Here is a 27,208-nt window from a genome sequence, read left to right on the forward strand (position 1 = left end):
ATGCGCAGGAGCGGCGACCCCGGCCTTCATTGGTTGCTGGCGGCTGGAGCCGTGAGGGCGCGTGCGGGCGGCGGCTGAGGCAGCCGAGGCCGAGCGCCGGTCATGCTGGGCCTCGCAGCCAAGCTGGTGGGCTTCTTCTGGAGGACGGCCGACGCCCCCAGCGAGGAAGCTGGGCGGCAGGAGCCCGAGCTCGCGGAAGGTGCCTCGCCGGAGGGGTGGGGCGGCGGGGTGGGAGGCGGGTCCCGGGCCCGCGCGTGGGCCTCGAGGGAGCTGCCCCCGGAGGTGTTTGAGAGCCGCGCGGGAGGCTGGAGACGCTGGACGCGGCCTTCCCCGGACTCCGCTCGTTCCCCGCTCGCTCGGGAGGTGTCCGGGCCCAGCGGCCCCGCGGCTCTGGGCTCTCGTCCTCGGCCGGGTGTCACGGTTGTCACCAGCCCCCGCTTTGTGTTTTGATGCCGAGCAGCCGCCGAGCTGTGCCTCCGTGTCTCTCCTCCCTGCCCGCGGCGGCACCGGCAGTCGTGTGCCTGGAAAGCCCCAAAACACACCGCCACGCCGGCTCAGAACGCGCGGCGCCCACGCACGCCTTTTCTTGACCTTGTTTTCCTAACGCCCGGGATTCACTTGGATTCCTGCCCGGTTCCTTGCCCCCGAGGCTCCCCCGACCCGACATGGAGCCTCACTGTCGCCCAGGCTGGAGTGCACTGGCACGACCTTGGCTCATTGCAGCCCCCACCTCCCGGGTTCAAGCGAGTCTCCTGCCTCAGCCTCCCGAGTAGCTGGGACTACCGGCGCCGAACACCACGCCAGGTTAATTTTTGTATTTTTAGTGGAGACGGGGTTTCACCATGTTGGTCAGGCTTGTCTCGAACTCCTGATCTCAGGTGACCACCCGTCTTGGCCTCCCAAAATGCAGGGATTACAGGCGTGGGCCACCAAGCCTGGCCTTTCCCGAGGTTCTGATGGCTTCCCCCGATGTTCCCTTTTGTGGGAACGGAATCCACAGTCGTGGGTCCCTAGTTGCCTTCTGTGAGAGAAGCCAGGAGCAGCTTCAGGAGGGGAGCTTCCTGCTGCAGGCAGCGTGTTAAGGGCCTCTGGATCCATAGGGGCTGACGCTGTGTTACCTGGAGCAGTTGCTTTGCAGCTCCGAACACTTACTCAGCGATAGTTGGAGCTCCAGCTCATGGCAGCACTGAGATCCCATGTCTGTAAACCCAAGTTCCAACCGTGGCTGGGAAGCTGCAGGGAAGGTGCGTTCAGGACTCAGGACTGTGGCTGCCACAGTGGCCAGATGGCTGAGGCCAGGGCTTGTCTGGCCAGCCCTGAGCCTCTTCCAGCACCATGTTTATGGAGATTCTCCAGTCTTCTGAGGCTGCTGCTGATGACGAGGAATGATCAATACTCCTAGTAACCCAAATGCTAATATAAGCACAATTTGCATAGCACTTAACCCATGTCAACCACACAGAGGTCCATACATGCACGTGTGTTCTGCCTCCTCTGGCAGCTCCCTTGGGTAATGACAATTAGTCTCCATCTTACAGATGGCAACAGGCCCAGAGTAGTTGAGGACCTAGTCTAGGGTTCAGCAATGGCAGTAGAAGAGCTAGGAGTCAAACCCCCTCAGTCCAGCCATGGAGTCTGGGCTGTCACCTCCACAGGCATTGCCTGTGCCCTTCAGAGGAAACTGGGCTGCCTGCCTCCAAACCCCACGTTCCAGACACAGCACTCTGATGGGATTCTCTGTGTCTCAAGTGTGGCCCGTTAGGCTCCGGTCCCTCATGGAGGCTTGTGCTGCACTCTTGCTCTGGTGGGGCTTCTCTGTGGCATGCACTTACTTTTATGGCCAAGATCACCTCTTTGTTTACCCACCTCAGGTGACACTACGCTGAAAACTGTACGGGGTGTCGTGACAAGGTACTGCAGTGACTACGGCATGATCGATGATTTGATCTACTTCTCCAGTGATGCTGTGACTAGCAGAGCGCTTCTGAACGTTGGACAGGAAGTGATTGCAGCTGTGGAAGAAAATAAAGTGTCCCGTGGACTGAAAGCGGTCAGGGTAAGTTTTGAGTTCACGTGGGAACGGTCTTCCTTCACCACGGGCTTTGCGTTGTTTCTCCTTGTGTTCAGTTGATCAGACGTGACCTGGCCAAGGGAGAAAGAGTGGAGTGTATCTTCGGGGGGGTGCTTTTGTTCTTTTTGATTTCTGTTTTAAAAAAGAGACTGGGTACAGTGGCTCGCCCCTCTAATTCCAGCACTTTGGAAGGCTGAGACAGGCATATCACTTGAGCTCGGGAGTTGGAGACCAGCCTGGGCACCAGAGTGAAACCTCGTCTCTACAAAAAAACCCACAAAAATTACCCTGGTGTAGTGGCATACACCTGTAGTCCCAGCTACATGGGAGGCTGAGGCGAGAGGATCACTTGAGCCCAGAAGGTCGAGGCTGCAGTAAGTTGTGATCACACAACCACACTCCAGCCTGGGTGACAGAGAAAAACCCTGTCTCAGTAAATAAATAAATAAGCTGCAGTCATTGTAAATCATTCAAACCACATAAAAATGAATGCTTTAGAAAGCAGAGTTTGCCTGTGAATTTCTGCTGGGGAGAACGTAGCAGTTTATATGTCTACGTCTATTCTCTTCCTTCCTCAGCTTAATGGTCATCGGCAAAGTAACATCAATAATACACTAAGTCATGCTCTTAGGAGCAGAACGAGAGACTCTGCTTCATCTGCACTTAAGCCTTAAGTACATTAACTTTTCATGTTTTTTCTATGAATTATTTTTGTGTCTTTCATCCACATTTTTGTTGAGTTCAGCTTTTTCTCTTGTTAAAGCTTACATGTTAGGGAAATGAGAGCTTTTTAAGGAGAATTATTATATGAAAGTGTTAAGAATGTTTTCCCCAGGATCATCTTTGACTGTATTTCATAGTTTCATTTTTTGTAGTTAAATGTGTCTCTTTTCCATGTAACTTTTGGATGCTGTAAGAAGCCTTAGGGAAGGCTTCTTATTCCTAATATTCACATTTTACTCTGAAAGTTGTTTATTGACAATTAGAAATTTTTTTAAAACAATTTTGAGACAGAGCCTTGCACTGTCACCTAGGCTGCAGTATAGTGGTGTGATTACAGTTCACTGCAGCCTCGAACTCCTGGGCTCAGGCTATCCTTCCACCTCAGCCTCCCGAGTAACTGGGACCACAGGTACACACCATCACACCTGATTAATTTTTCAAATTTTCTGTAGAAATGGCGTCTCACTGTGTTGCCTATGCTGATCTGAAACTCCTGGCCTCGAGTCCTTCCACCTTGGCCTCCCAAAGTGTTGGGATTACAGGCATGAGCCACCATGCCTGGCCTGTTTATTGATATTTAACTATTTGACCTGCCTGGAATTTACTTTGGTGCACAGACTGAGAGAAGGAACCAGACATTGCTTTCCTAATGGCTAGCCAGTCATCTGAGTTGCTCACTCTTTTCCTGCTGATTTGTGCTGCTTTGGAAAATCCCTTAAACATGCATCAGAATCCCACCTGCATGCGATGTGGTCCTGATGCTTGTACAGGAGCCCCATGGCAGGGTTGCTATGATAGGTGGTGAGCAGGTTTCACTTCCTTGCTCTTCTTAGCAGATGGTATTTTTCTGGCTCTTCACATGTTCTGGATGAATTTTGGAATCTTTTTATTTCTCCTCCTCTGCCCAGATTTGCTTTGGATGGCACTGAGTTTATGGATTTCACTTAGAAGAATTGATATTTTGGTCATGTGGAGTCTTCTCCAACCACAGATTATGTTTGTCCATTTATTTAAGTCTTTTTTTATATTCTTTTTATAGTATAATAGCTTTATTTAGGTTCTTCATTTCAGTTTATTTTCAGTGGTTTTTATATGTTCTATTATCAACATCGTTTTCCATTGTGTTTTCAAATTAATCTTTTTTTCCTGTGTGGGAAAGCTTTTGATTTTTAAATGTAATTTGGAACCTGGCAAACTTATTGCGCTCTTAACGACTTTTTAAAAATGCTTGAGATGGCCGGGCGTGGTAGCTCATGCCTATAATCCCAGCACTTTGGGAGGCCAAGGCGGGTGGATCATCTGAGGTCAGGCGTTCAAGACCAGCCTGACCAACATGGTGAAACCCCATCTCTACTAAAAGAATAAAATTAGCCAGGCGTGGTGGCACACACCTGTAATCCCAGCTACACGGGAGGCTGAGACAGGAGAATCACATGAACCTGGGAGGTGGAGGCTTCAGTGGGCCGAGATCGCACCATTGCACTCCAGCCTGGGCAAGAGAGAGCAAGACTCCATCTAAAATAAAATAAAATGCTTGAGATGTACTTTATTATGCTATTAGGTTTAGTACGATCTAATGCTAATGCCGTCTTTCTCAAATTAAAAAAATAATGCATACCCAATAAAATAATTCCAAGTCTAGAATTCCATCATTCATTGTGGTAGCCACCACCCATGTGCAGCTATTTAAATTTAAGCTAAATGCAACTTACAGTGAGGCATGGTGGTCCCAGCTACTTGGGAGGGTGAGGCGGAAGTTTGAGACCAGCCTGGGCACGTAGAGATCCTGTCTCTTAAAAAGAAAATTAAAATTATCTCCTAGGTGTCGTTGGCCCCATTGCAAGTGCCAAGTAAAGCCGGTGACTACCAAATTGGGTAGCACACATAGAGAGCCTTTCTCTCGGCTCTGGCTTAGAGACTGAAATGAAAAGTGGAAGAGCCTCCCTCCGTGTTCCCCACGTGCACTCTGATGCCGCAGTCCCGATGCTCTGCTGCGTTTCTGTTTCTACCTTATCTGGGAGGTTCTTGAGGCACTTGAACAATACGCCTGTCTCTTTTATTAATTCACCGATGTTGGTATTTGTGGACTCATCGTGAGAGACGTAGAACTGGCTCATTCACGCTACCCTGACTTTTCCTCTCCCCATTTTTTAATTATATTTTTTCCTCCAGAGGATTCCTTTGAATTTGAAATTATACCATAATCCTCGTGTTTTTATGTGTATTTACTCTGGATTCAGAATCTTTTTTTTGAGACGGAGTTTCGCTCTTGTTACCCAGGCTGGAGTGCAATGGCGCGATCTCGGCTCACTGCAACTTCCGCCTCCTGGGTTCAGGCAATTCTGCCTCAGCCTCCTGAGTAGCTGGGATTACAGGCACGCACCACCGTGACCAGCTAATTTTCTGTATTTTTAGTAGAGACGGAGTTCCACCTTGTTGACCAGGACGGTCTCGATCTCTAGACCTCGTGATCCACCCACCTCAGCCTCCCAAAGTGCTGGGATGACAGGCGTGAGCCACCGCACCCAGCCCTGGATTCAGAATCTTACACAGGGGATCTTGAACCCAGAACCTGTGAAGATGATGATTACCTCGTTCTCTGAGCTGTAGTCATGTAGCTCACACACAGCCTTCCAAAGCAAGTTCTCCTACCAGATTCCCATTGATTTTAAGACACACCATTAATTTGATAATGACAATCAAAAATGGAAACATAGGTTGTGAGACTCCCTCTGATCTGAGAAATGTGAACATGTGGACAAGCCGGCCCCTGGGTGTCCAGCAAGTCCCAGTCCTGTTGGTGGTCGGCTGCCCTTTACTTGCTCCATCTTGTAAGGAATGCAGGACCTTTTCTGGTGTGGTCAAGAGTGTACATCTCTACTCACAATTCTTGCTTTTAGAAATTAGTGAGAGATTTTTGATGTACTTCTCAGTATCTTCCAGATGATCCCGCAGTTTTTGAACTTTTAATACGGTGGAAAACATGAACAGTTTCTGTACTGTGAGCCCTTCTCAGTTGATGAGAATGATCCCCTTTGGTGTAAACTTGAATGTACTTTTGGATTTATTTATATTTTATTTATTTGGATTTATGTTTTATTTTCTTGTGGTAAAATATGCATAATAAACCACTGTAACCCTACTTAAGTGTAGGTTCAGTGGCATTTAACACATTCGTATTGTCGCGCAGCCACCGCCACAATCCGTCTTCAGAACACTTTCGGCATCCCAGGAGACACTGTACCGTCAGCAGTGCGTCAGCGTTCACTTTATGTCTCTGTGGAGTTGCCTATTCTGCCTCATATAAGTGGAATCCTACGTGTGGCTACTTGACTTGTTTTCAAGGTTTGCCCATATGGCATGTATCAAAAGTTAATTCTTTTTTATGGCTGACTAATATTCCATTGTGTGAGTAAATCACATTTTATTTCTCCATTCATCTGTTGATGGACACTTGGGTTGTTTCTGCCTTTTGGTTATGTGAACAAGTGTCTGAGTCCCTGTTCGGCTCTTTCGGGGCTCCGCCTAGGAACACAGTTGCTGGCCCGTATGGTGAGTGCAGCTTTGACTTTGTGAGGAACCCAGTGTTTTCCACAGCAGCTGCACCATTTTATGTCCCCAGCAGCGGTGCACGAGGCTTCCACTTTCTTCGTATCCTTGCCGACACCTGCTGTTTTCTTTATTTTTCTTTTGACGGTAGCTATTCCTCACAGACGTGAGGTAGTATCTCACTGTGGCTTTGATTTCCCTAATGATTTGAAGCGCATCTTTTCATGTGCTTATTGGCCGTCTACGTATCTTCTTTGGAGAAATGTCTATTCGAGTCATTTGCCTGTTTTAAAATTGGGTTGTTTTCTTGCTAAATTGTAGGAATTCTGTATATATTCTGGATATTAATCTCTGTCTCTTTAGACACATGATTTGCATGTATTTCTCTCATTCTATCAATTGTCTTTTCACTTTCTTTGATACACAGATGTTTTAAATTTTGATGGAAGTCTAATTTGTCTCTTTTATTGCCTGTACTCCTGATGTCATGCTTGAGATTGACTAATCCAAGATCATGAAGAGTTTTTTCTGCCAAGAGTTTTATAGTTTTTGCTTTTAAATTTAAGTCTTTGATTCATTAAAAAAAATTTTTTTGAGACAGGATCTCACTTTGCCAGCCAGGCTGGGGTACAGCAACACAATCACAGCTCACTGCAGCCCCAACCTCCCAGGCTGAAGTTATCCTTCTACCTCAGCCACCTGAGCAGCTGGGACTACAGGGGTATGCCACCACACCCAATTTTTGTATTTTTTGTAGAGATGGGTCTCCCTGTGTTGCCCAGGCTGGTCTTGAACTCCTGGGCTCAAGTGATCTGCCTACCTCCGCCTTCCAAAGTGCTGGGATTGTAGGTGTGAGCCACCATGCCTGGCTTCTTTAATCCATTTTGAGTTAATTTCTGTGTATGGTATAAGATGAGGGTCTACCTTCATTGTTTTGCCCATGGTAATTTTCCCAGCACTGTTTTTTTTTTAAGACCTCATAATTGCAGTTTATTGAATGATCCTTGTCAAAAATCAATTGACTACATATGCAAGGGTTTATTTCTGGGCTCTCCTTGTTATTCCATTGGTTTATATTTCTGTACTTAAACTGGTGCCACACTTGTCTGATGACTGTAGCTTTGTAGGAAGTTTTGAAATCAGGAGGTATGAGACCTTCAATTTTGTTACTCCTTTTCAAGACCGTTTTGGCTATTCATGGTCCCTTGAGATTCCATTAAAATTTTAGAATGGGTTTTTCTATTTATGTAAAAATAGACCCATAGGATTTATAGGATTGTGTTGAATTTGTTGGGTTTTTGTTTGTTTGTTTCTTTGAGACAGAGTCTTACTCTGTCACCCAGGATGGAGTGCAATGATGTGATCTTGGCTCACTGCAATCTCCGCCTCCCAGGTTCAAGCAATTCTCATGCCTCAGCCTCCCAAGTAGCTGGGATTACAGGTGCTTGCCACCAAACCCAGCTAATTTTTTTTTTTTGTATTTTTAGTAGAGATGGGGTTTCACCATGTAAGCCAGGCTGGTCTTGAACTCCTGACCTCAAGTGATCCGTCTGTCTCAGCCTCCTAAAGTGCTGGAATTACAGGCATGAGCCACGACACCCAGCCTAAATTTGTATAATAGATCACTTTGGGTAATATTGTCATGTAAATAATTAAGCTTAAGATTGTCATCTTTCCAATTTTAGTACATGTGCTGCCAAAGCGACCACGATTATCAGCTTAATAATACTAAGTTTTCCAATTCATGAACGTAGTTGTCTTGCCGTTTATTGAGGTATTTAATTCATTCATTGGTGTCATTGTATGAGTCTTCCATCTCGTTAGTTAGGTTGCTCAGTGTTCTGTTCTTAGGAATTAACCTGCTGACCTAACAGTGCTGTTATAAATGATAGTGTTTTCTCTTTTGTTGGAATTGTTTTCCTGATTTTGCATTGCAAATGTATGGAAAAAACTGATTTTCTGTGTTGACTTTGTGTCTTGTGCTGGATTCATTTATTAGCTCTGGCCTTTTTTTTAAATTTATGTGTGTGGAATCTTAGAGCTTTCCACAGATAAGATACTTCCATCTGTGAGTAAAGATTTATATTACTAATCTGACAATTTGAAAGCCTTGAAGTAGGCATGGGCATCCTTGCCTGCTTCCCCACTTTAGGGGAAAGAAAGCTTTCGGCCTTTCCTCATTGAGTGTGGTGTTTGTTGTGGGTTCTTTATTTATGGCTTTTCTTGTGTTGAAGAGATTTCCTGCTCTTCCTTATAGGGCCCAGCCCTATAGGGTTTTGTGAGCCCCTTCCTTTTGGTGCAGAGACAAGAAACTGTAGAAATAAAAGACTCAGACACAGAGATAGAGAAAAGAGTTTGGGCTCGCAGGTCCACTGCCAACCAAAGCACAGAGACCTGCAGTGGCACCAAGTGCCTGGACACTCTGACTTTTATTGAGTACAAAGCAGTGGGCAGGGAAGGTAGGGTGAGGTAATGGTGGTCGGAGATAGGTCAGGTAAATCATGTGTCTAGCAGATAGGGGGCCCAGGACTTTGAAGTAGCCGAGGCGAGGAGAAAACCTAATGCATCAGCACTCTTTGCATATTTGTCAGAAATGTCAAGGACATTAAGATTATGTTACTCTTATTCTTACCTTCTGAGAAAAAGAGAAACCAGGTGCAGAAGCAGGGCATGAGAGTAGACATGGAGCGTGACCACTGAAGCCAGCATCACATAGAGACAGTTAAGCCCCCAGATGTCTGCGGGCCTCCCTGACAGCCGCCAGGCCTTGCCACAAGAACTTGGAGAAGCAGCATTTTCTCCTAACTTCCCCAGGAAGGAGCTGTCTCGGTCATTTTGGACATCTCCTTCCCTAGCTGGCTGAACGGCGGGCACTTTCCCATGCTGGCGCTGCCGCACAGCCGAGGCACCCTCCGGCAGCCCTATGGGGCGTGACAGGGCTCAGAGCATCTTACCTTAGGGTCACTTTGTTCACAGTGTCACTTCAGTTCCATGCTTCGTAACCCGATAGTCATTAGCAAAATTAAAGGTTATATTGAGTGTATGTCCTTATGATTATAAGTGAGTAACTATAAGATTATGTATGATCATATAAAGGAACAACCATGTGCCTACATTTCTAATTCTTTCCTAAATCGATATTTATGTGGGAACAGGCCGAGGCTTCAGACCCTTGCCCCAGCAATTGCAGGGTTCCCCCTACACTTCCTAGGTTATCGAGTGTTTGTATCGTAAATAAAAAGGTGTTGATTTTATCAAATGCTTTTTGTACATCAGTTGAAATAATCCTGGTTTTTTTCCTTCATCCTATCGATGTGATATGTCGGCTGATTTTCATATGCTGAAACACTTTGCATTCTGGAAAATGCCGCATAGTAATGGCGTGTAACCCTTTTAGCATGCTGCCGCATCTGCTCTGATAACATTTCGTTGAGGATTTTTGCATCGGCGTTCATAAGGGTTTGCTACAGACTCAACATCGGTGTCCCCAAAATTCGTGTGTTGAAGTCCTTACCCCAGTGTGAGGTTATGAGGAGGCTGTGGTGGGTGATTAGGTCACGAGGGCAGAGCCCTTATGAAACATGCCCCAGAACCCCTTTGCCGTTCCTACCACGGAGAATGCAGCAGGAAGAGGGCCCTCGCCACACCCGGAATCTGCCAGGGCATTGATCTTGGACTTCTAGCCCTAATAGACCCAGACAGGCATATCAGCCTGCAGTTTGCTTTTCTTATAGTCCTTGTGTTATGATTTAAAGAGCAGTTCGTTTGTTTTACAGGTAGAAGCTGTCTCTGATAAGTGGGAAGATGACAGCAGAAACCATGACAGTCCCTCAGACTCCAGCCCCCGAGTGTTGATTGGCTGTGTGACTTCCATGATGGAGGGTGCAGGTCGTATCAGTGAGACGACGTACTTCTCTCTGGAGAGTGTGTGTGAAGGTATGCAAGAGGGGTCTATGTTTTACATTTAAAATTAGGTTTTGTCTTTTAAAGAATTGTTACTGGGGCAGACATGGCGGCTCACGCCTGTAATCCCAGCACTTTGTCAGGCCAAGGCGGCAGGATGGCTTGAGCCTGGAGTTGGAGGCTGCAGTGAGCTGTGATCCAGCTGCTACACTCCAGCCTGGATGACAGAACACAACCCTGTCTCTAGATTTGCGGTGGCTCCACACATCATTGAAAGGGTCAGCTTTGGGCATGCTTTGTTTGTTGAGAGGGTTTGGGGGTTAGAGTCGCTTCCCCAGGTGCAGGCTTCACACAGAGGCGTCTGGATATTGAGTGAACTTTGGCAGGGGGACCAGGTCACTGGTTTTTTTTTTTATTTGTTTTGTTTTTTTGTTATTGTTTTTTGAGATGGAGTCTCACTCTGTCACCTGGTCTGCAGTGCAGTGGCATTATCTCAGCTCACTGCAACCTCTGCCTCCTGGGTTCTTCTGCCTCCTGAGGAGTTGGGATTACAGGCATGCATCACCTAGCTTATTTTTTGTGTTTTTAGTAAAGACAAGTTTCACCATGTTGACCAGGCTGGTCTTGAACTCTTGACCTCAGGTGATCCACCCACCTTGGCCTCCCAAAGTGCTGGGATTACAGACATTAGCCACTGCATGAAGCCAGATCACTATTTAAATTTGTGCTCTCCTGTGTTTTGTGCTCATTTGTTAAGTGCAGTCAGTAATTTCTGAGTAGTGGTTGCTTTCATATAATTGTAATGATATGAGCTAAGTTGGTGTTACAGGCATACTGAGGTACTGTTTAAAATGCTTTAGATGTTTTAAAATAGGGCTCAGGGATAATTTTGTGCCTTTCCAAAAGTATATATCTATTTTTTATTGCATTTGTTTTTGGCTGATCTGAGGTTTTGTTTTGATACCTAAAGAAAGAATGTGTGGATGCATTGACTCAGCTGAATCTGGTTACTGTGGTCTTGCTGCCTGTGGTGGTGAATACAGAGCTGGACTCCATATTCAGATGTGTTTCTTTCTCTCAAGGAGAGAGAGACCTGAGCATACATTGTGATGGGGCAGGAATTGGAAAAGCTGCCTGGGGAGGCGCCTGCTGAGCTGAAGTCCACCTGCACAGCTCATAGCACTGCCTGTCAGAAGATGAATAGAAGCTTTCTGCTTTAAGCTTGGGGGCAGGAGGTCTAGGGGGAGGCTCTGCCCACCAGGAAGCTGCTGAATCACTCTTTGATCTTGGTTTTTCGTTTTTCCGTTTTGAGAGACAGTTTTGCTCTTGTCACCCAGACTGGAGTGTGGTAGCCTGATCTCAGGCCTCCCTGGTTCTCCATCTCCCAGATTCAAGCAATTCTTCTGCCTCAGCCTCCCGAGCAACTGGAATTACAGGTGTGTGCCACCATGTCCAGCTAATTTTTGTATGTTTAATAGAGACAAGGTATCACCATGTTGGCCAGGCTGGTCTGGAACTCTTGACCTCAGGCGATCCACCCACCTCAGCCTCCCAAAGTGATGGGATTACAGGCGGTGAGCCACCACACCTGAGCTTGACCTTGGTTGTTAATCCTGGGATCCCCCAGGACGAAATCGATAGGTGTCTACCGGGATTTTGGAATCTCTGTGCGGCCAGAGAAATGCTCAGTTCTGGGGAAAGGCGCCTGTAATTGTTAAGGCCACTCAGTCCTGCCAACAGGAAGCCCCTCTCAGGGGCCTCACCAGGAAATGGCTCAAGAGGAGGAGGACCAGAAATGTTTGATGTTCCTGATGTTGATGGGGCAGAGAAGAGAAGGTTCCCCTGAGGAATAAAGGTGGGCAGGAATCCGGAGCCCAGGCCAAGGGATTTCCCACTGCAGGAAACTCAAGTGAGACAAAGTCAGGTCCTCCTGAGGCTAAGAGGGTCACGTTCAGACCATGTCAGAACTGCTGTGGACACAATCACAAAACCTCAGGACCACAGCAAAATAACTGTTTTGAAAGAGAAAATGCAAGGTGCAAAAAGGATGATACAGAGAATCTAATAGAGAGGTCAGCAAGCCTCCATTGAGGGCCAGGTGGTGCAGCTGTGGGCCAGGCAGGTCTCCCTCAGAGCCCCTGCCCCTGGATGGTGGCACCACACGGCTGAAAGCAGACATAGCTGTACCTGAGCAAGAGGTGTGGCTGTGTCCCCGTGAAACTTTGTTTATAAATTCTGACCTAAAGGTGACAAAAGGAAGAATGATGCTACATTTTTCATTTACTCTGAGAGTCAGAAAATGCTGTTTCCTTCTTGACGTTAATTCAACAAATAGTAGAGCGCTTACTCCGCCAGACACTGCTTCAGAGAATTTGCATTTTGGTGGGCGAGAGAACAGACAATAAGCAAGTCAACAAAGAAACAGCATCTTTTGCTCTAGAGCAGCTGTCCAGGGTCGTGTGGGAGGACCGGGTGGGCGGTTCGGAGTTCCTCCCTGAGTGTAGCCTTGAGGCTGCAGCTGTCCAGGTTCCTGTGGGAAGACTGGGTGGGTGGTGTACAGGGTCGTGTGGGAGGACCGGGTGGGTGGTTCGGAGTTCCTCCCTGAGTGTAGCCTTGAGGCTGCACCTGTCCAGGGTCATGTGGGAGGACTGGGTGGGTGGTGTCCAGGGTCGTGTGGGAGGACTGGGTGGGTGGTGTCCAGGGTCATGTGGGAGGACTGGGGTGGCTGGTTTGGAGTTCCTCCCTGAGTGTAGCCTTGAGGCTGGGGCAAGCTGAGTGGGTCACAGGTGTGGTGGGAGGGTCCAGGTGATGCCAGCTGGCCTGGGTCAGGTTCTGTCCTAAACACAACCCTCTACCTAGGTGAGGTCTGATGCACAAGGGCAGCAGAGGGGAACACATGGTTATAGCATGGGAAGAAGCAACTGTGGATAGCATGCTGGGGCACATGGCTGGTGGAGGAGACCATGCTTGTGCATGTCGTCGCCCCAGCCCTGGCCTGCGGAGGTCTGTAGACGACACGTGTGAGATGGGAATTCTTAACATCAGTGGTGGGGCTTAGGTCGTTTTGTACATGAATGTCTGGTAAACCCTCTGCCATTTGGGTGAAGGCAGCTAAAATGTAATTGGACACTCAGCTAAAGCTCAGTTTCTCACCCTCAGCATTCCAGCATCTGGGCTGAAACACTCTCTGTGATGGGGCTTGTCCTGGGCACTGGAGGCTGGTTAGCAGTGTCTTGCCCTGGCCATGTTATGACAACCTAGAGTGTGTCCAGATGCCACCAAATGGCCCCTGAGGGCAGAATGGCTCCTGGATAGGATCCACTGGCCTGAAGGTGGGGTCTGAGCTGTGAGTATGTGTTGGCTCCATCCCGGCCCTCTTCATTCCCAGCTGAGCACTGGGTAGTCCTGTGATGAGATCGAGATTTCTCAGGTTCCTACTGTAGTCTGTGTAGCTGCAGCACCCAACGTCCTTACACGTCAGGGGATTTTGTTATTTTCAAATTATACTAGTTTGTGCATCTACTTAGAGTGGCAGTCCCCAAACTTTTTGGCACCAGGGACCAGTTTTGTGAAAGACAATTTTTCCATGGACCAGGGAGGGAGAATAGTTTCAGGTTGATTCAAGCGCATTGCATTTGCTATGCACTTTATTTCTATTATCATTACATTGCAACGTATAATGAATAATTATACAACTCACCATAACACGGTGCCTGGGAGCCCTGAGCCTGTTTTCCTGGAAGTAGACAGTCCCATCTGCGGGTGATGGGAGACAGTGACAGATCACCAGACATTAGATTGTCATAAGAAGCCACCTAGATCCCTCGCGTGGGCAGTTCACAGTAGGGTTCCAGCTCCTGTGAGAAACCAAAGCCCCCGCTGATCTGACGGGGGGCGGGGGGGGGCAGCGCTCACACTATCTTGTAAGCAGTGAGGAGCAGCTGCAAACACAAATGAAACTTTGCTTGTTCCCCCCACTAACTTCCTGTTGTGCAGCCTGGTTTCTAACAGGCCACGGACCGGTGCCTTCTGTCTATTCTCCGCAGGCCCGCCCTGTGTGGCAGGCCTTGTTCTTGGTACTTGTGGAAAGCACCAGCAGAAATTGGCAGGGGGCGAGGGAGTGAGTTTGAGAGGGGCACTCCCTGCCTGGTGCCCATTGGAAGCCTCTGTCCTTCCCATGAGGCCACAGCCCCTCACAGCCGGAGCTATAGCTAGAATGACCATGTGGTTTTGCCTCTCAACTGGTACACGTTTGAGAAGGAAAGGGGACGTTAGAATTAAAATTAGATCATTGATTTTTGAAATATGTATTGGTTAACAGAGTGATTTTATTATGTTAGTGGACTTTTAAGGTAGTGTTTATTCAGAAACTACAAGAAAAACAGCTGGGCATATTAAAACAATGTCATACTGATTATCTAGATAGACATTATATTCTTGGTACCTAGTAACATACTTAAATATTTTAGCATCTGAGACATTTTTTCAATATGATCTTTCTCTTATTATTTCATATAATTGCCTGGCATCTTCTTCAAAGTTACATTTTATGGTTGATGGATTTGAAATTGAAATTGTAAACACCTTTGATTGACTCTTTCCCCTAGGCTTTTTTTTTTTTTTTAAACATGGTCTTCCTCTGTCGCCCAAACTGGAGTACAGTGGCTCAGTCATAGCTCACTGCAGCCTCAAACTCGTGGCCTCAAGCAGTCCTCCCACCTCAACCTCCCTAGTAGCTGGGACTACACGCGTGCACCTCCATGCCCAGCTAATTTTTGTGTTTCTTGTACAGACAGCGTTTCACCACATTGGGCCAGGCTGTTCTCAGGCTATAGTGTTTTTAATTGAGGAAATATCAGTAAGCTCAACGCAAAATCTGTGAAATGTAGGACATTGACAATGATGTATGTTTTTCTATGGAAATGTATTACTATTCCAGCCCAGATGTTTTCACAGATACTATCTTTTTGCATCGATTCAGAGCCGATAAATAGTCAAACATTTTTATAAACCGATGTTATCAAGTAAGTTTGTCTCTGTCATTCTTTTCGTGTGTAGGCCTTCTCAGTGTCTCAGGGCCATTCATACCATTACAGAATATCAGCTTGTCCAATTTTAAAAAGGATTTCACTGAAAGATTCTTCTGAAGGTTTGAAATATTCTCAAGTCCAGTCTCAGAATCTCAGCGTTAGTCTGTGGATTCCATTTGAGCTCCTGAGATCTGATTGGTTCACTTTCTCCATTGCTTTTGTATCTTGCTGTTCATCAGCTTTATTTTCCATAACTGCAACTTGTAAAAGGCATCAAAAGCTGAAGATTTCGGGTTCTACATGTATTACATAATTAAAGATTTTCAGCTGATTGGAACAAAGCGTAGCCAAAATTTAGATACCTCACTTAAAAAGGAAGTAAAAGGGGCATCATCACAGGACCTTTTGGTGGATTTACAGAATGGTTCCTCAGGTTCAAGCACTTGTAAAATCCAGGTGGTGGGAGCAGCAAAGAGAAAATGAGGGCTGCCAGCCCCCGATGGTCTGCTTGTGTCTCATTTTCATGAGCTTCGTCACAGGAGTTCGGCATGCATGCGTGTCGCGGAAGTTCAGGTACATGTCTTCCAGCTGGCCACAGCCCCAGGTGTGTCCGGAGGATCATATGTGCGCCACAGGCATCCAAGTGCATTTCTGCTGCCCTGGCTCCACAGCGTACGGGGTCTCATCTGTGCTGTGGTGCTTTACTCTGTTAACAACCTCTTGTCACTGTAGAAAGGCATATTTTTATCTCCAGTGTTGAATTTCTAACCTTAATTTACAGTAGCATTCACCATAATGTCAGATATTTCTCCTTCAATAGAATGGTCTTCTGAAATCTTTACTTTTGTTTGCTCGTTTTTGTTTTTTAGAGACAGGGTGTTGCTCTGTCGCCCAGACTGAAATGCAGTGGCACAATCAGAGCTCACTGCAGCCTGGAATTCCTGGGCTCAAGTGATCGTGCCTCAGCCTCCTGAGTAGCTGGGGCTGCAGGTCCATGCCACCATACCCAACTCATTTTTTTTTTTTTTTACAGATGGGATCTCACTGTGTTGCCCAGGCTGGTCTCAAACTCCTGGGCTCAAGTGATCTTCTTGCCTCAGCCTCCCAACATGCTGGAAATCTTTACTATGATGCCATGATTCTGTTGGGGAAAAAAAATTACTTGAATTTGTTTAACTTTTTTTTTCTTTAAAGTAACCTTACAGTGTATAGAACTAGTACATTAATAGCTATTGCTTCACTTTCCATTTACGTCCAGGGAAATTTAGAATAAAAATCAGCAAATTTATGTTAAACAGTTGTGGAATAAATGAAGGCATGGTTTACAAAATGCTGTATAAATGTATCTCCAGAGTGGCATGTGTTGAATTGTGGTTTTAGGACATGGTCTTTTTAAAATGCCCCTGACCTTGAAGTCGTGCCCTAGTGTATTTTAGTGTCTTCCGTTTTCACATGGACATGGTTTCACCGTGGCTCACGTGTCTTCCATTTTCACACGGACAGTGGTTTCACCGTGGCTCACGTGTCTTCCGTTTTCACACAGACAGTGGTTTCACCGTGGCTCACGTGTCTTCCGTTTTCACACAGACAGTGGTTTCACCGTGGCTCACGTGTCTTCCGTTTTCATGCGGACAGTGGTTTCACCGTGGCTCACGTGTCTTCTGTTTTCACGCGGACAGTGGTTTCACCGTGGCTCACGTGTCTTCCGTTTTCACACGGACAGTGGTTTCACCGTGGCTCATGTGTCTTCCGTTTTCACACGGACAGTGGTTTCACCGTGGCTCACGTGTTGAATATAGATGTCAGCTGATATTTGGGCTGTTACATGTTCCTTACCAGCTTTCTAGAGAAACAAAGTCAGTGTTCAATTATACAGTTTTTCATAGAGCTGCCAGAGCGCATATTGCAAAATAACAAAAATATTTTAACTACCTGTACAATGACACACCTGTGCAGACCAGCTCTCTGTTCTATCAGCACCGCCCAGCCACTTCATGTCACTGACCCTGCAGTTGTCCACCAGCTGCAGGAGGCCCAGCAGTGTCTTGTGTTTGGCAGGCCATGGCTTGGGCCTCCCCACAGCTCTCTGGCTCGCTGAGGGGCTAGCTGGAGCACTGAGTGCTTCCCTCACACTGGAGCGCAGGTGCCTCTCTGTCCCCAAGCACCCTGTGTGTGTCCCCAAGAGGGAGGTGCCACAAACACTGCAGGATGGGGGACAGGGCATGCCTCCTGCCCTCAGATATGCCACATGGGGCGGGACTGCCACGAGCTTGCACACTGCGCCTTCTAGAGCCTGGAGGTGTGAGTTAGAGGCACCAGCTCAGCCCATTTTATTGCAGTGGTTAATAATGATACTTCAGGGTTTGTATTGCAAAATTTGTTTCTAACAGTAGTAGAAGGTGCCTTTTTAATGTTGAAATGTATCCTCAGATACGATAGAAATTATTTCAGTGCATCACAACCTCAGAATAACTTGTGCACTTTAGAACTACCACGGCTTGTTCCCCGGGCGGTTTCAGGTTTCGAGCCCTGCAAGGGGGACTGGGTGGAGGCTGAGTACTGGATCCGGCCCGGCACCTGGAGCAGCGAAGCCACTTCAGTGAAGCCGCTGAGGTACAAGCGCGTGGACAAGGTAGTGTGCCGACAAGTGGTTCTTCTCTCTGCTTCTACCACTCCTGCCATCGGGGGTAATTGGCACAGCCCAGAGCTCTCCTGCATGTGTTGGGAGCCGGGAAAAATAAAGCTTAGTCATGGCCAGAGAGGAGTGTGTCTCCCTATTGAATGTTGTATTCCCTTAAGGAAACAGAGTGTGCTTACGCACTTAAATCCTAAGGCATGCAGCTTAGGACAGCACTGAAATGCTCTAAGGAGAAAGGTGTGTTGGAGAATCGTGGGACGAGTGGTATGGGATGTAGAACTTGAGCTTCCTGGTGCAGCTGCTGGGCTTTGGGCTGACTTCGGCATGCGTTGGAGCTGCACCCTGGCACGTTGTGCAGTACCTGCTTCTAGTGACACTCAGCTCTCTGCTCCCAGGTCTGCGTCTCTAGCCTCTGTGGAAGGAACGGGGTGATAGAGGATAGCATCTTCTTCACCTTGGACTCTTTGAAGCTGCCAGACGGGTACACGCCCCGGAGAGGCGATGTTGTCAATGCAGTGGTGGTGGAGAGCAGCCAGTCGTGCTACGTCTGGAGGGCGCTCTGTTTGACCCCAGTGAACAGGCGGTAAGAAAACACTTCCGGCCGGGCGCGGTGGCTCATGCCTGTAATCCCAGCACTTTGGGAGGCAGAAACAGGTGGATCACCTGAGGTCAGTAGTTCAAGACCAGCATGGCCAACATGGTGAAACCCCATCTCTACTAAAAATACAAAAATAAGCTGGGCATGGTGGTGCATGCCTGTAATCCCAGCTACTTGGGATGCTGAGGCAGGAAAATCATGTGAACCCAGGAGGCAGAGGTTGCACTGAGCCGAGATTATGCCCCTGCACTCCAGCCTGGGCAACAGAGCAAGACTCTGTCTCAAAAAAAGACTGTCTTTTGGAGGCTTCCAGCCATCTCCATGGATTTTCTCTTTTATTCTTTCACATTTTGGCATTGAAAAAATGTATTGGACATAGTTGGTTCTTAAAATTATCTATTTTCCTGCATCTGTGTTCTGTGTGCCAGACGTGTCGAGGCTTCCCTGAGCTCCCTGTTTGCAGGCAGCCCCAGCTCTGACTGCTCCCTTTTGCCTGCCTTTCCTCCTGTAAACCAAAAGGTATCTGAGACAGGTCTCAATGAAGTTAGAAGTTCATTTTGCCAAGGTTAGGGACATGCCTGCAATAAATGACCACAAATCCATAGGAACAATCTGTGGTTCATGCCTTCTTCCAAAGATGATTTTGAGGGCTTCAATATTTAAAAGGGAAAAGTGGGCTGGAGGGAAAGAAGGGGTGGTCACAAGACTGAGTTCACATTTGCAAGAAGAAAGGAAAAGGAGCAGGAAGGGAGAGTGGGTTATGTAAATCAGCGCTTTGATGTAAGATGAGATAAGTAGAGTAGCTACCTGTGGAGATGTTGACCCTGGTCTCTGTAGCTCTCGGCTTAGGGACAGCTTAGGGAGGAAGGAAAGGCAGCTTCTTGCATGACTCAGCCTCCAGCTGAGCTTTTTCCTTTTGATGTGGTGAGTGGAGTCCCAAGTCTTTATCTTCTTTTCACACTCCTCACTCACCACCAGTGAGCTTCTGAGACATCTCCTCCATCTTTCCACTTACTTTTATCCTGGTAGAATGTACATTCTGTCTGCAGAAAGCATCTGCTTTCCCACCCCTTATCTGGCGCCTGGCTGGGCTTCTGGGTGCAAGCAGACAGCCCTGTATGAACTGAGCCCCAAGGGTGCGCGGAGCAGTGTGCCCCGCTAAGGGAGCCGCTGGAGGGTGGACTCAGGGCTGTGGGGGGTGTTGTGGGACAGAATCTGGTGGGCTCTGCCTCCTGGGCACCTCGCCCCACAGCCCACTGGCGGATGGTTGTTTGGCCACTCAGAGCCCAGTTTCCCCTCCCCACTGGACCCTGCTTTCCTTTGGGAGGGTGCATGCACTGCCCTCACTCCTTCTGAGCACAGAGGCCCAGGATGCACAGGAACTCTGCTTTCAGCCCAGTTGGGGGAGCCTGGTGGTGCCAGGAAATAAGACAGGGCAGGGTTCCTTGATCTGCACCTCCTCCCTGTGTCCCAGTTGGACTCCTCAGGCTTCTTGTCTATTCTCTCACCTCATCCCCAGGTAGAAGCTTTGGCGTCTCATACTTGCCTGAGGCCTGGGAAGCATGGGCCTGCAGTGTGGCCTGGGCCAGCTCTGGGATTCACTAGTGCCGCTAAGGAAACACTTCAGCATTAAACCTGTGCTTTCCTCACTCTTTTCCTTAGGCTAGAAATGCTTGAAAAAGACCTGTTTCTGCCCCAACAGCATTTCCCCATTGAGGCCTCCTGACCATAGAGTAGAAGCGGCTGGGATGGGCGATCCAGGAAAGCCTGGGTGTTTGTTCCTCAGCTTGTGGCCACATGTGGGGTGGCTCCTCTGCACTCTAGAAGCAGACAGTGTGCCAAGCAAGCTCCTGCTCTCCTCAGTCCCACGGCCTTCGCAGCTTCTCCTGTGGGGGCCGAGCCACAGGCCTGGCAGTCACATCTGACGACTCCTTCCTGCAAAATCCCCACCCTGTCCATCAGCAATGCTGTGGACTCTCTGCCCCTGCACCTCCCTTGTCATGCCTGGACACACAGAGAAGGGAGAGCCGGACAGGCTCCTGCCAGGAGAGGCTGCTCTGTAGCTGGGAACCTCACTGAGTTTGTAGAATTGTGGGGAGCCATTCTAGAGACCCCATTTTCTTAATGGCACCTCAGATTAGGAAGTGGCGTAAGGCAGGTTTACCTTCTGGAAAGAACTTGTGGACAGGCAGGGAGGAGAATCAAGCCCGCAGTGTCAGTAGAAGAAAGGGAAATAAATAGGTTCATTTTCAGGGAAAGGTAAAATCTCACCTCATTTCTAAAGAGAAAAACCGGCCAGGCACAGTGGCTCCCAGCACTTTGGGAGGCTGAGGTGGGTGGATCACGAGGTCAAGAGATCGAGACCATCCTGGCCAACATGGTGAAACCCCATCTCTACAAAAATACAAAAATTAGCCGGGCATGGTGGCACAAGCCTGTGGTCCCAGCTACTCGGAGGCTGAGGCGGAAGAATCGCTTGAACCCAGGAGGCGGAGGCTGCAGTGAGCCGAGATTGCACCATTGCACTCCAACCTGGTGACAGAGCAAGACTCCATCTCAAAAAAAAAAGAGGAAAACTTTTCATTTCATTGTCTTCAAACACATCAAAGCAACAAAACTCTCCAAAGCAAGTTTAGTGGATTCCTAAGAAGCAAGGCCTCCTTCCTCCCTGTAGCCTGGGAGGTGGCTGGAGAGAAGAGGGGTGCAAATGCCTCCCTAACTGTGCTCTGAGCAGGAGGTGGGGGAGCGCTGGGGAGCACGTTCAGGATACCGATCTCAGGCTCATCGCCTGTGGCTGTTCCCTGGGCTGCTCCCTTTTCTCTAGACTTTATGGAGTGTACCGTTTTCCTCCCTACGATGTGCCACCCTTCTTAGAAACCCTAAGTCCTGTGGAAGCCCTGCCCGCCCCCACCAGCAGTCTGTCCTCAGGAGCAGTGGCAGGTGAAAACGGGACGGTGCTGCTGCAGAGGGACACCTCTCTGGGGCTCTTTTTTCAGAGACTTCACCCCCATTGATGAGGCTGCTCAGTTCTGTGGAACCATCTTATTGAAGGACAAGGGTGGTGTGGAAGTTACACAGATGACACATTTTGGAACCCTACAGGAAGGAAGAAGTAAAACCATGCTGATCTGGATAGAGTAAGTTTGAGCTGAAACATTTTGTATAAAGGTACATTAATGGCTTTTAACTGTGACTTAATAATTTCTGTAAAAACAACTTTACTTTGGCTGCTTATTTTTCCCTTTGTGAAAATCTTTTCAAAATTTTCTACCTCAAAATATGCTTTTTACTTATATTCATAAGGGTATTTGCAGTCGCCATTTCCTAGACTGAGTTCTGTGTTTTATGAACTGAATATTTTGGTTTTCGAAATCCTGGCTGTGTTCACGGTTAAATTTTCTTTTTCTAGGAATAAAGGAGACATTCCTCAAAACTTAGTCAGCTGTAAACTGGCTGGCTGGGATAAATCTAAACAATTCAGATTTCAAATGCTGGATAAAGACCAGACGTGCCCCATGGCATCTTTGGTTTCTGTTCCTGAGAAGGAAAATTCATCAGATGAAAATATTAATTCATTAACTAGCCACACAAAAAACAAAACCCCTCAGATGTCAGAGAGTAGTTTGGCGAACAACAGAGAAATCTCTCCAGGTAAGTGGACGTTTCGGCTGTCACTGCGGGAGGTCAGGTGGGCTGAGGGCTGTGTGTTTGTGAGCTCTCGAATGGGCCATGGGGCTGTGAGCTCTGGACAGAAGTGAGCAACCAGGGATAGAACACCCAGCAGCTGTGGTGCTTTGTGTGCTGAGCTCTTCGGCTTCGAGTCCTTCTCTTGCTGATGAGGTTAGGGAGAGGGACAGAAAGCAGCTTGACAGATACCAAGAGGTGCTTCAAATGGCAGCCAGCTTCTGAGTGTTTCTAAGCAGGGGAAGATTGCCAGGCACTCCGAGCCGCGCAAGGCAGGCCTTCTCTCCCAGCACTGGGATCGTCCCAGCCCCAGCCCTCTCCTACTCCAGCTCCCAGCACTGGGATCGTACCAGTCCCAGCCCTCTCCTACTCCAGCTGCTTTCTCTGTTTGTGTTTTTCCAGCCACCATCTGAGGCTTCGTGCCATGTTTTTGTGTACGTCTGTCTTTGTGAGTGTGTGAGTATTCATTTCCACTGAGCATGCCAGCACTGTTAAAAATAATTTACCTTTTGGTCTAATTTTGTATTAAAATTTTATTTGCCAGGCGATTGTACCTATAAAGGAGAAAATGGAGAAAAAGACAACATTCTATCAAGGAAGCAGATGACAGAGCCTGAGCCTGGGGGGCTTGTACCTCCAGGGGGAAAAACCTGCATTGTGGTCATATGTGATGCAAAGTAAGGGCCTGGAGGTCTGGAGAGAGCCACTTTTTAAAGTTTCTCTGATAAATCTAGGTTGGGTGTTATAAAAGGTAACTCCTTTGAGGTGGGCGGATCACCTGAGGCCGGAGTTCGAAACCAGCCTGGCCAACATGGTGAAACTCCACCTCTACTAAAAATACAAAAATTACTTGGGCCCCTGTAATCCTATCTACTCAGGAGGCTTGAGGCAGTAGAATCGCTGGAACCCAGGAGACAGAGGTTGCAGTGAGCCAAGATTGCACAACTGCACTCTAGCCTGAAACTGAGCAGGACTCTCAAAAAAAGGAACAAAAGGTACTCTTGACTGTTTTGATGTGACAGAATACTAAAAAAAAAAACCATTGGTCTAGAGTCTGGATACCAAGTGTGACCCACTTAAAGCAATGGATTCTGTAACTTCGCACCAGTCATGAGGGTCCTCACCAGATGGCCTGACTCCCACTTTCACAGAGAAAACAGGGCGTCTCCGATGATCTCTGAGACCTGAGCTCCGCGTGCTTCTGAGTCCTTCTGTTCTGAAACATCACATCAGCTCCTCTTACTACCTTGCCTGTGTTCCCCATAGCCGAGCCCAGGGACCTCAGTCCATCTCCATCCTGTCACCTGGGCATTTGGCCAAGGCATGGATAGCACAGTGTGCTGAGGGAAGGGCAGGGACAGCCGCTTCCTAGCTGGGATGCCAGCATACCGACCTTGAGCCCCCTGCTCTCTCTGGTGTGCTTGACTGCATCTGCTGACCAGATAGGCCCTGTCCTCCAGCTTCCTGTGTCCCCGCATCCCTGCCTGAGCTGCCTGAGAGTGCGTGGTCACCTTCCAGCTGGGCGTCTAATTCTAAATCTTTTTAAAAACTTAAATCTGGTTAAATCACAGGTTATCAACATCAAGCTGTGGGTGGCAAGTGCACAGTCAGCTGTGTGAGGTGCAGCCAGCTTCAGTGCTTTTTTTTTTTGACATTATGACAACATAGAAATATGTTTTTTAAAAAAAGCCACAGGTGGACACAAAGCGTAGTCTGGATGAGAGAGCCTCAGTTAGAGCCACAGCAAGGGTTGGGCAGGAAGTGCTTCAGACACACTGCCTATTTTTGGTCATGTCATACAATTCCGACTTAAAGTTGGGAATATTGAAAATTTTTCCTGTTCTTAAGTGTAAGAATTACAAGAAAGACTATTGTAGATGCTTTATTTATTTTGAGATAGGGTCTCACTCTTGCCCAGGCTGCAGTGCAGAGGCATGATCACAGCTCACTGCAGCCTCCACCACCCTGTGCTCCCACCTTAGCCTCCCGAGTAGCCGGAACCACAGACGTGCCACCCTGCTTGTCTAATTTTTGTATTTTTTGCGGAGACAGGTTCATCCTATGTTCCCCAGGCTGGTCTCAAACTCCAAGCGATCTGCCTGCCTCAGCCTCCCAAAGTGCTGGGATTACAGGCCTGAACCACTGCACTCAGCCCAGAGATGCTCCATTTTATCTTGCGAGAATTTTAATTACATAGCTTATTTTAGAAGATCTCCTTTTTCTCTGTAAAAATAATTATTGAAGACTGAAGATGACAAACTCAGATCTGGAACAAGTAAACTCAATAAATATTTATAGAGTTCTCCATTTTAAATACACAAAATATTGATCGGCCATTATTAATACCCATTTTTAGAATGAAGCAATATTTCTGTTCTCTCTCCCTCTTTCTCTTCCTCTTTCTTCCTCTCCTTCTCTCCTTTTTTTACTTTTCAACATCCTAGGAAAAAAAAAAAGAGTTTAATTAATCCCAGCACCTTGGGAGGCCAAGGCAGGCAGATAACTTGAGGTCAGGAGTTCGGAAAAAAAAAAAAAGATGACTGTTTGTTAGCTCTGTCACTTTTCTTGTATGTACAAAGGAAAATTGTGTTGACTCTGCCTATCTTATTTATGACTAAAACTAAATTTCATTTTGTTTTTTCAAGAGATCCTGGCCGCTGCAAGGAGCTCCTTTTGCTTTGTTTTTCCAATTTCCTAATTGGGCGATACCTGGAAGTCAGCGTTATCAGCGGGGAGGAGTCACTGATTGCTGTCCGTGAACCGTTCTCTTGGAAAAAGCCTAAAGGTTCCCAAGCATTAACATCTGCCAAAACTACAGTTGTTGTGACCACACAGAAAAGGTAGCGTAAGTGAAAGGAGTGTGTCTGATCTGGCAGCTTTGTCTGTGAAGGAAAGCGGGTATGCGCTGGCAGGCAGTGGGCACCACCTGGCTGGGGAGGTGACAAAGAGGGTGAAGCTGGGGTTCGAGCCTCTTTCTCTGATTGTAGCTGGGGTGTGGGGGCACATTTCCATGGAGCTCTAAAGGTCAAGGTCGTCTCTGCAGCTGCCCGACAGTAGCGTGAAGCCCAAGGAAGGTGGCCTTCACTCCCCCAGGCCCCACTCTGCCCTGGCAGTTCTCAAGGCAGCTCTCAGAGCAGGCTGGCCTCACCCAGCCTCCGCTACCTCTCCATCCTGATGAGGCCTTGGTGTGCGGTGTGCAGTGCACGGCATCCCCATGTAGCTTGTACTGGGGCCAGCAGGATTGTGGGGTCACCCGAAGCCTGTTTGAAGATTGTGGTACCACTTAAGAATGAAGTGACAAGGGGCAGGGCATAGTGGCTGACGCCTGTAATCACAGCGCTTTGGGAGGCCGAGGCAGACGGATCACCTGAGGTCAGTAGTTCGAGACCAGCCTGACCAACATGGTGAAATCACGTCTCTACTAAAAATAAAAAAATTAGCCGGGCGTGGTGGCAGGTGCCTATAATCCCTGCTACTCGGGAGGCTGAGACAGGAGAATCTCTTGAACCCAGGGAGCCGAGGTTGCAGTGAGCCAAGATTGTGCCACTGCACTCCAGCCTGGGCGACAGAGTGAGACTCCTTCTCAAAAAGAAAAAAAAAAAAGAATGAAGCTAGGAGAAGCAGTGTGTGATCTGTTACTTGTGGCTGAGGAACAGGTGGACCACCCAGATTTTAACTGGAGTACAGTCTCAGGAAAGTGCTTCACGTTCACGTGTTCTCTTCTGTGGTTGTAAAACCAAAAAGCCCTGAATAGCCAGCTTTAAAGTATGATGACTTTGTCCCTCGTAATGTGACTTTTCCTCCACCAGCTGTAATAACTGATGGGTCTGAGCTCTGCTACTACCCCAGAGCACCCTGAGGGTGAGATGGGTCACTTTTCCAATGTTGGAAAATTCTGAATTTCTTTTGTGTGTGTGTGTGTGTGTGTACCTCTCACCTGGAGGAAAATTCTGAATTTCAGATCACGTGTTGCCCCATGATAGTTCAAGACGAGGGATTACGGACTTACTACTAAGTTGCAGACTAAAGGAAAAACCTGTTAGCAGAGAAGAATATCATGTGGTTGTTTACCTTTGAAGGTTAGACCACTGTTTGAATCACAGCACCACCACCAAGAAGCTGTGTGACCTTGGGCAAGTTTCTTAGCCTCTCTGAGCTTTATTCTCATTTGTAAAATGATAGTTCCTGTCTCATGTGGTTTGAAGATTGAATGAGGTCAGGCAGGTAAAATGTGTAGTTCCTGGCACAGAGCAGTTGCTCAGTAAGGGAATAAGCAGCTCTGGTCCCTGGGCACATTGTTACTGAGAAGGAGGGGCTCACTGATGCACTAGGGGACATTGCTGTGGCCCTGGGTTTCTGAGAAAAGAGCTTTGTATCGAAAACCAACCCCCAAGGAGACAGGAGTCAAGCTCAAATGTATCTCTCTGTGCTGGCTTTAAGACAGTAGTTTTATCAGAAAATGTTTAGCAGGTGGACTCTGGGATTAGTCGGTGATGGGTGGAAGGAAAATGGAGGCCTGGAAAGTCCTTGGGTGTGCGCAGTTACCTCTTCATGCTACCGCACGAGTCACATGTGCCAGTTCAGAGGGAGTTAGCATGAAGCACACGGTGGGAATCCAGGCTGGGACATCAGCAGGTTCTGCACAAACTCCAGTTGTCCATCTTGGTTCCAGCTAATCTCAGCCAGTCCTTCGATGTCATAAGCAGAGGGAGCCTCAGTATTGGAGTTGTTTCTTCTCTTATCACCCATCCTGCAGGCTCAAGAATTTCTGTTGGTCATTGGTTCCTTTGACTCTTTGGGGCACAGTTTCTTTATTTCCGTTGATTGATTGATTGATTGAGATGGAGTCTCGCTTTGTCACCCAGGCTGGAGTGCAGTGCACGATCTCAGCTGACCGCAACCTCCACCTCCTGGGTTCAAACAATTCTCCGTCTCAGCCTCCTTAGTAGCTGGGATTACAGGTGCCTGCCACCATGCCCAGCTAATTTTTGTATTTTTATTAGAGACAGCGT

The 27,208-nt window shown here is 47.7% G+C and overlaps 1 protein-coding gene across 8 annotated transcripts in view; it reads left to right on the forward strand.

Moving 5' to 3' along the window:
• Nucleotides 1-28: 28 nt before the first annotated feature.
• The window catches only part of MOV10L1 (Mov10 like RNA helicase 1), a 72,179-nt gene continuing 44,999 nt past the window's right edge, over nt 29-27,208 (forward strand). For 3 of the 8 annotated variants that reach the window (XM_078343967.1, XM_035273993.3, XM_035274003.3), the window contains exons 1-9: nt 29-199; nt 1,872-2,056; nt 10,120-10,279; nt 17,796-17,908; nt 18,310-18,497; nt 21,509-21,649; nt 21,922-22,163; nt 22,741-22,873; nt 24,842-25,036. In XM_078343967.1, the coding sequence (XP_078200093.1) occupies nt 103-199; nt 1,872-2,056; nt 10,120-10,279; nt 17,796-17,908; nt 18,310-18,497; nt 21,509-21,649; nt 21,922-22,163; nt 22,741-22,873; nt 24,842-25,036 (1,454 nt within the window). In that variant the 5' untranslated portion in view covers nt 29-102. Of the gene's footprint in view, nt 200-280; nt 1,245-1,871; nt 2,057-10,119; nt 10,280-17,795; nt 17,909-18,309; nt 18,498-21,508; nt 21,650-21,921; nt 22,164-22,740; nt 22,874-24,841; nt 25,037-27,208 lie in introns of those variants that run through there. The other 5 variants (XM_035273999.3, XM_078343972.1, XM_078343983.1 and 2 more) reach the window with 5 other exon arrangements.

This window comes from Callithrix jacchus, chromosome 1, assembly GCF_049354715.1.
Source record: "Callithrix jacchus isolate 240 chromosome 1, calJac240_pri, whole genome shotgun sequence".
Taxonomy (NCBI): Eukaryota; Metazoa; Chordata; class Mammalia; order Primates; family Cebidae; genus Callithrix; species Callithrix jacchus.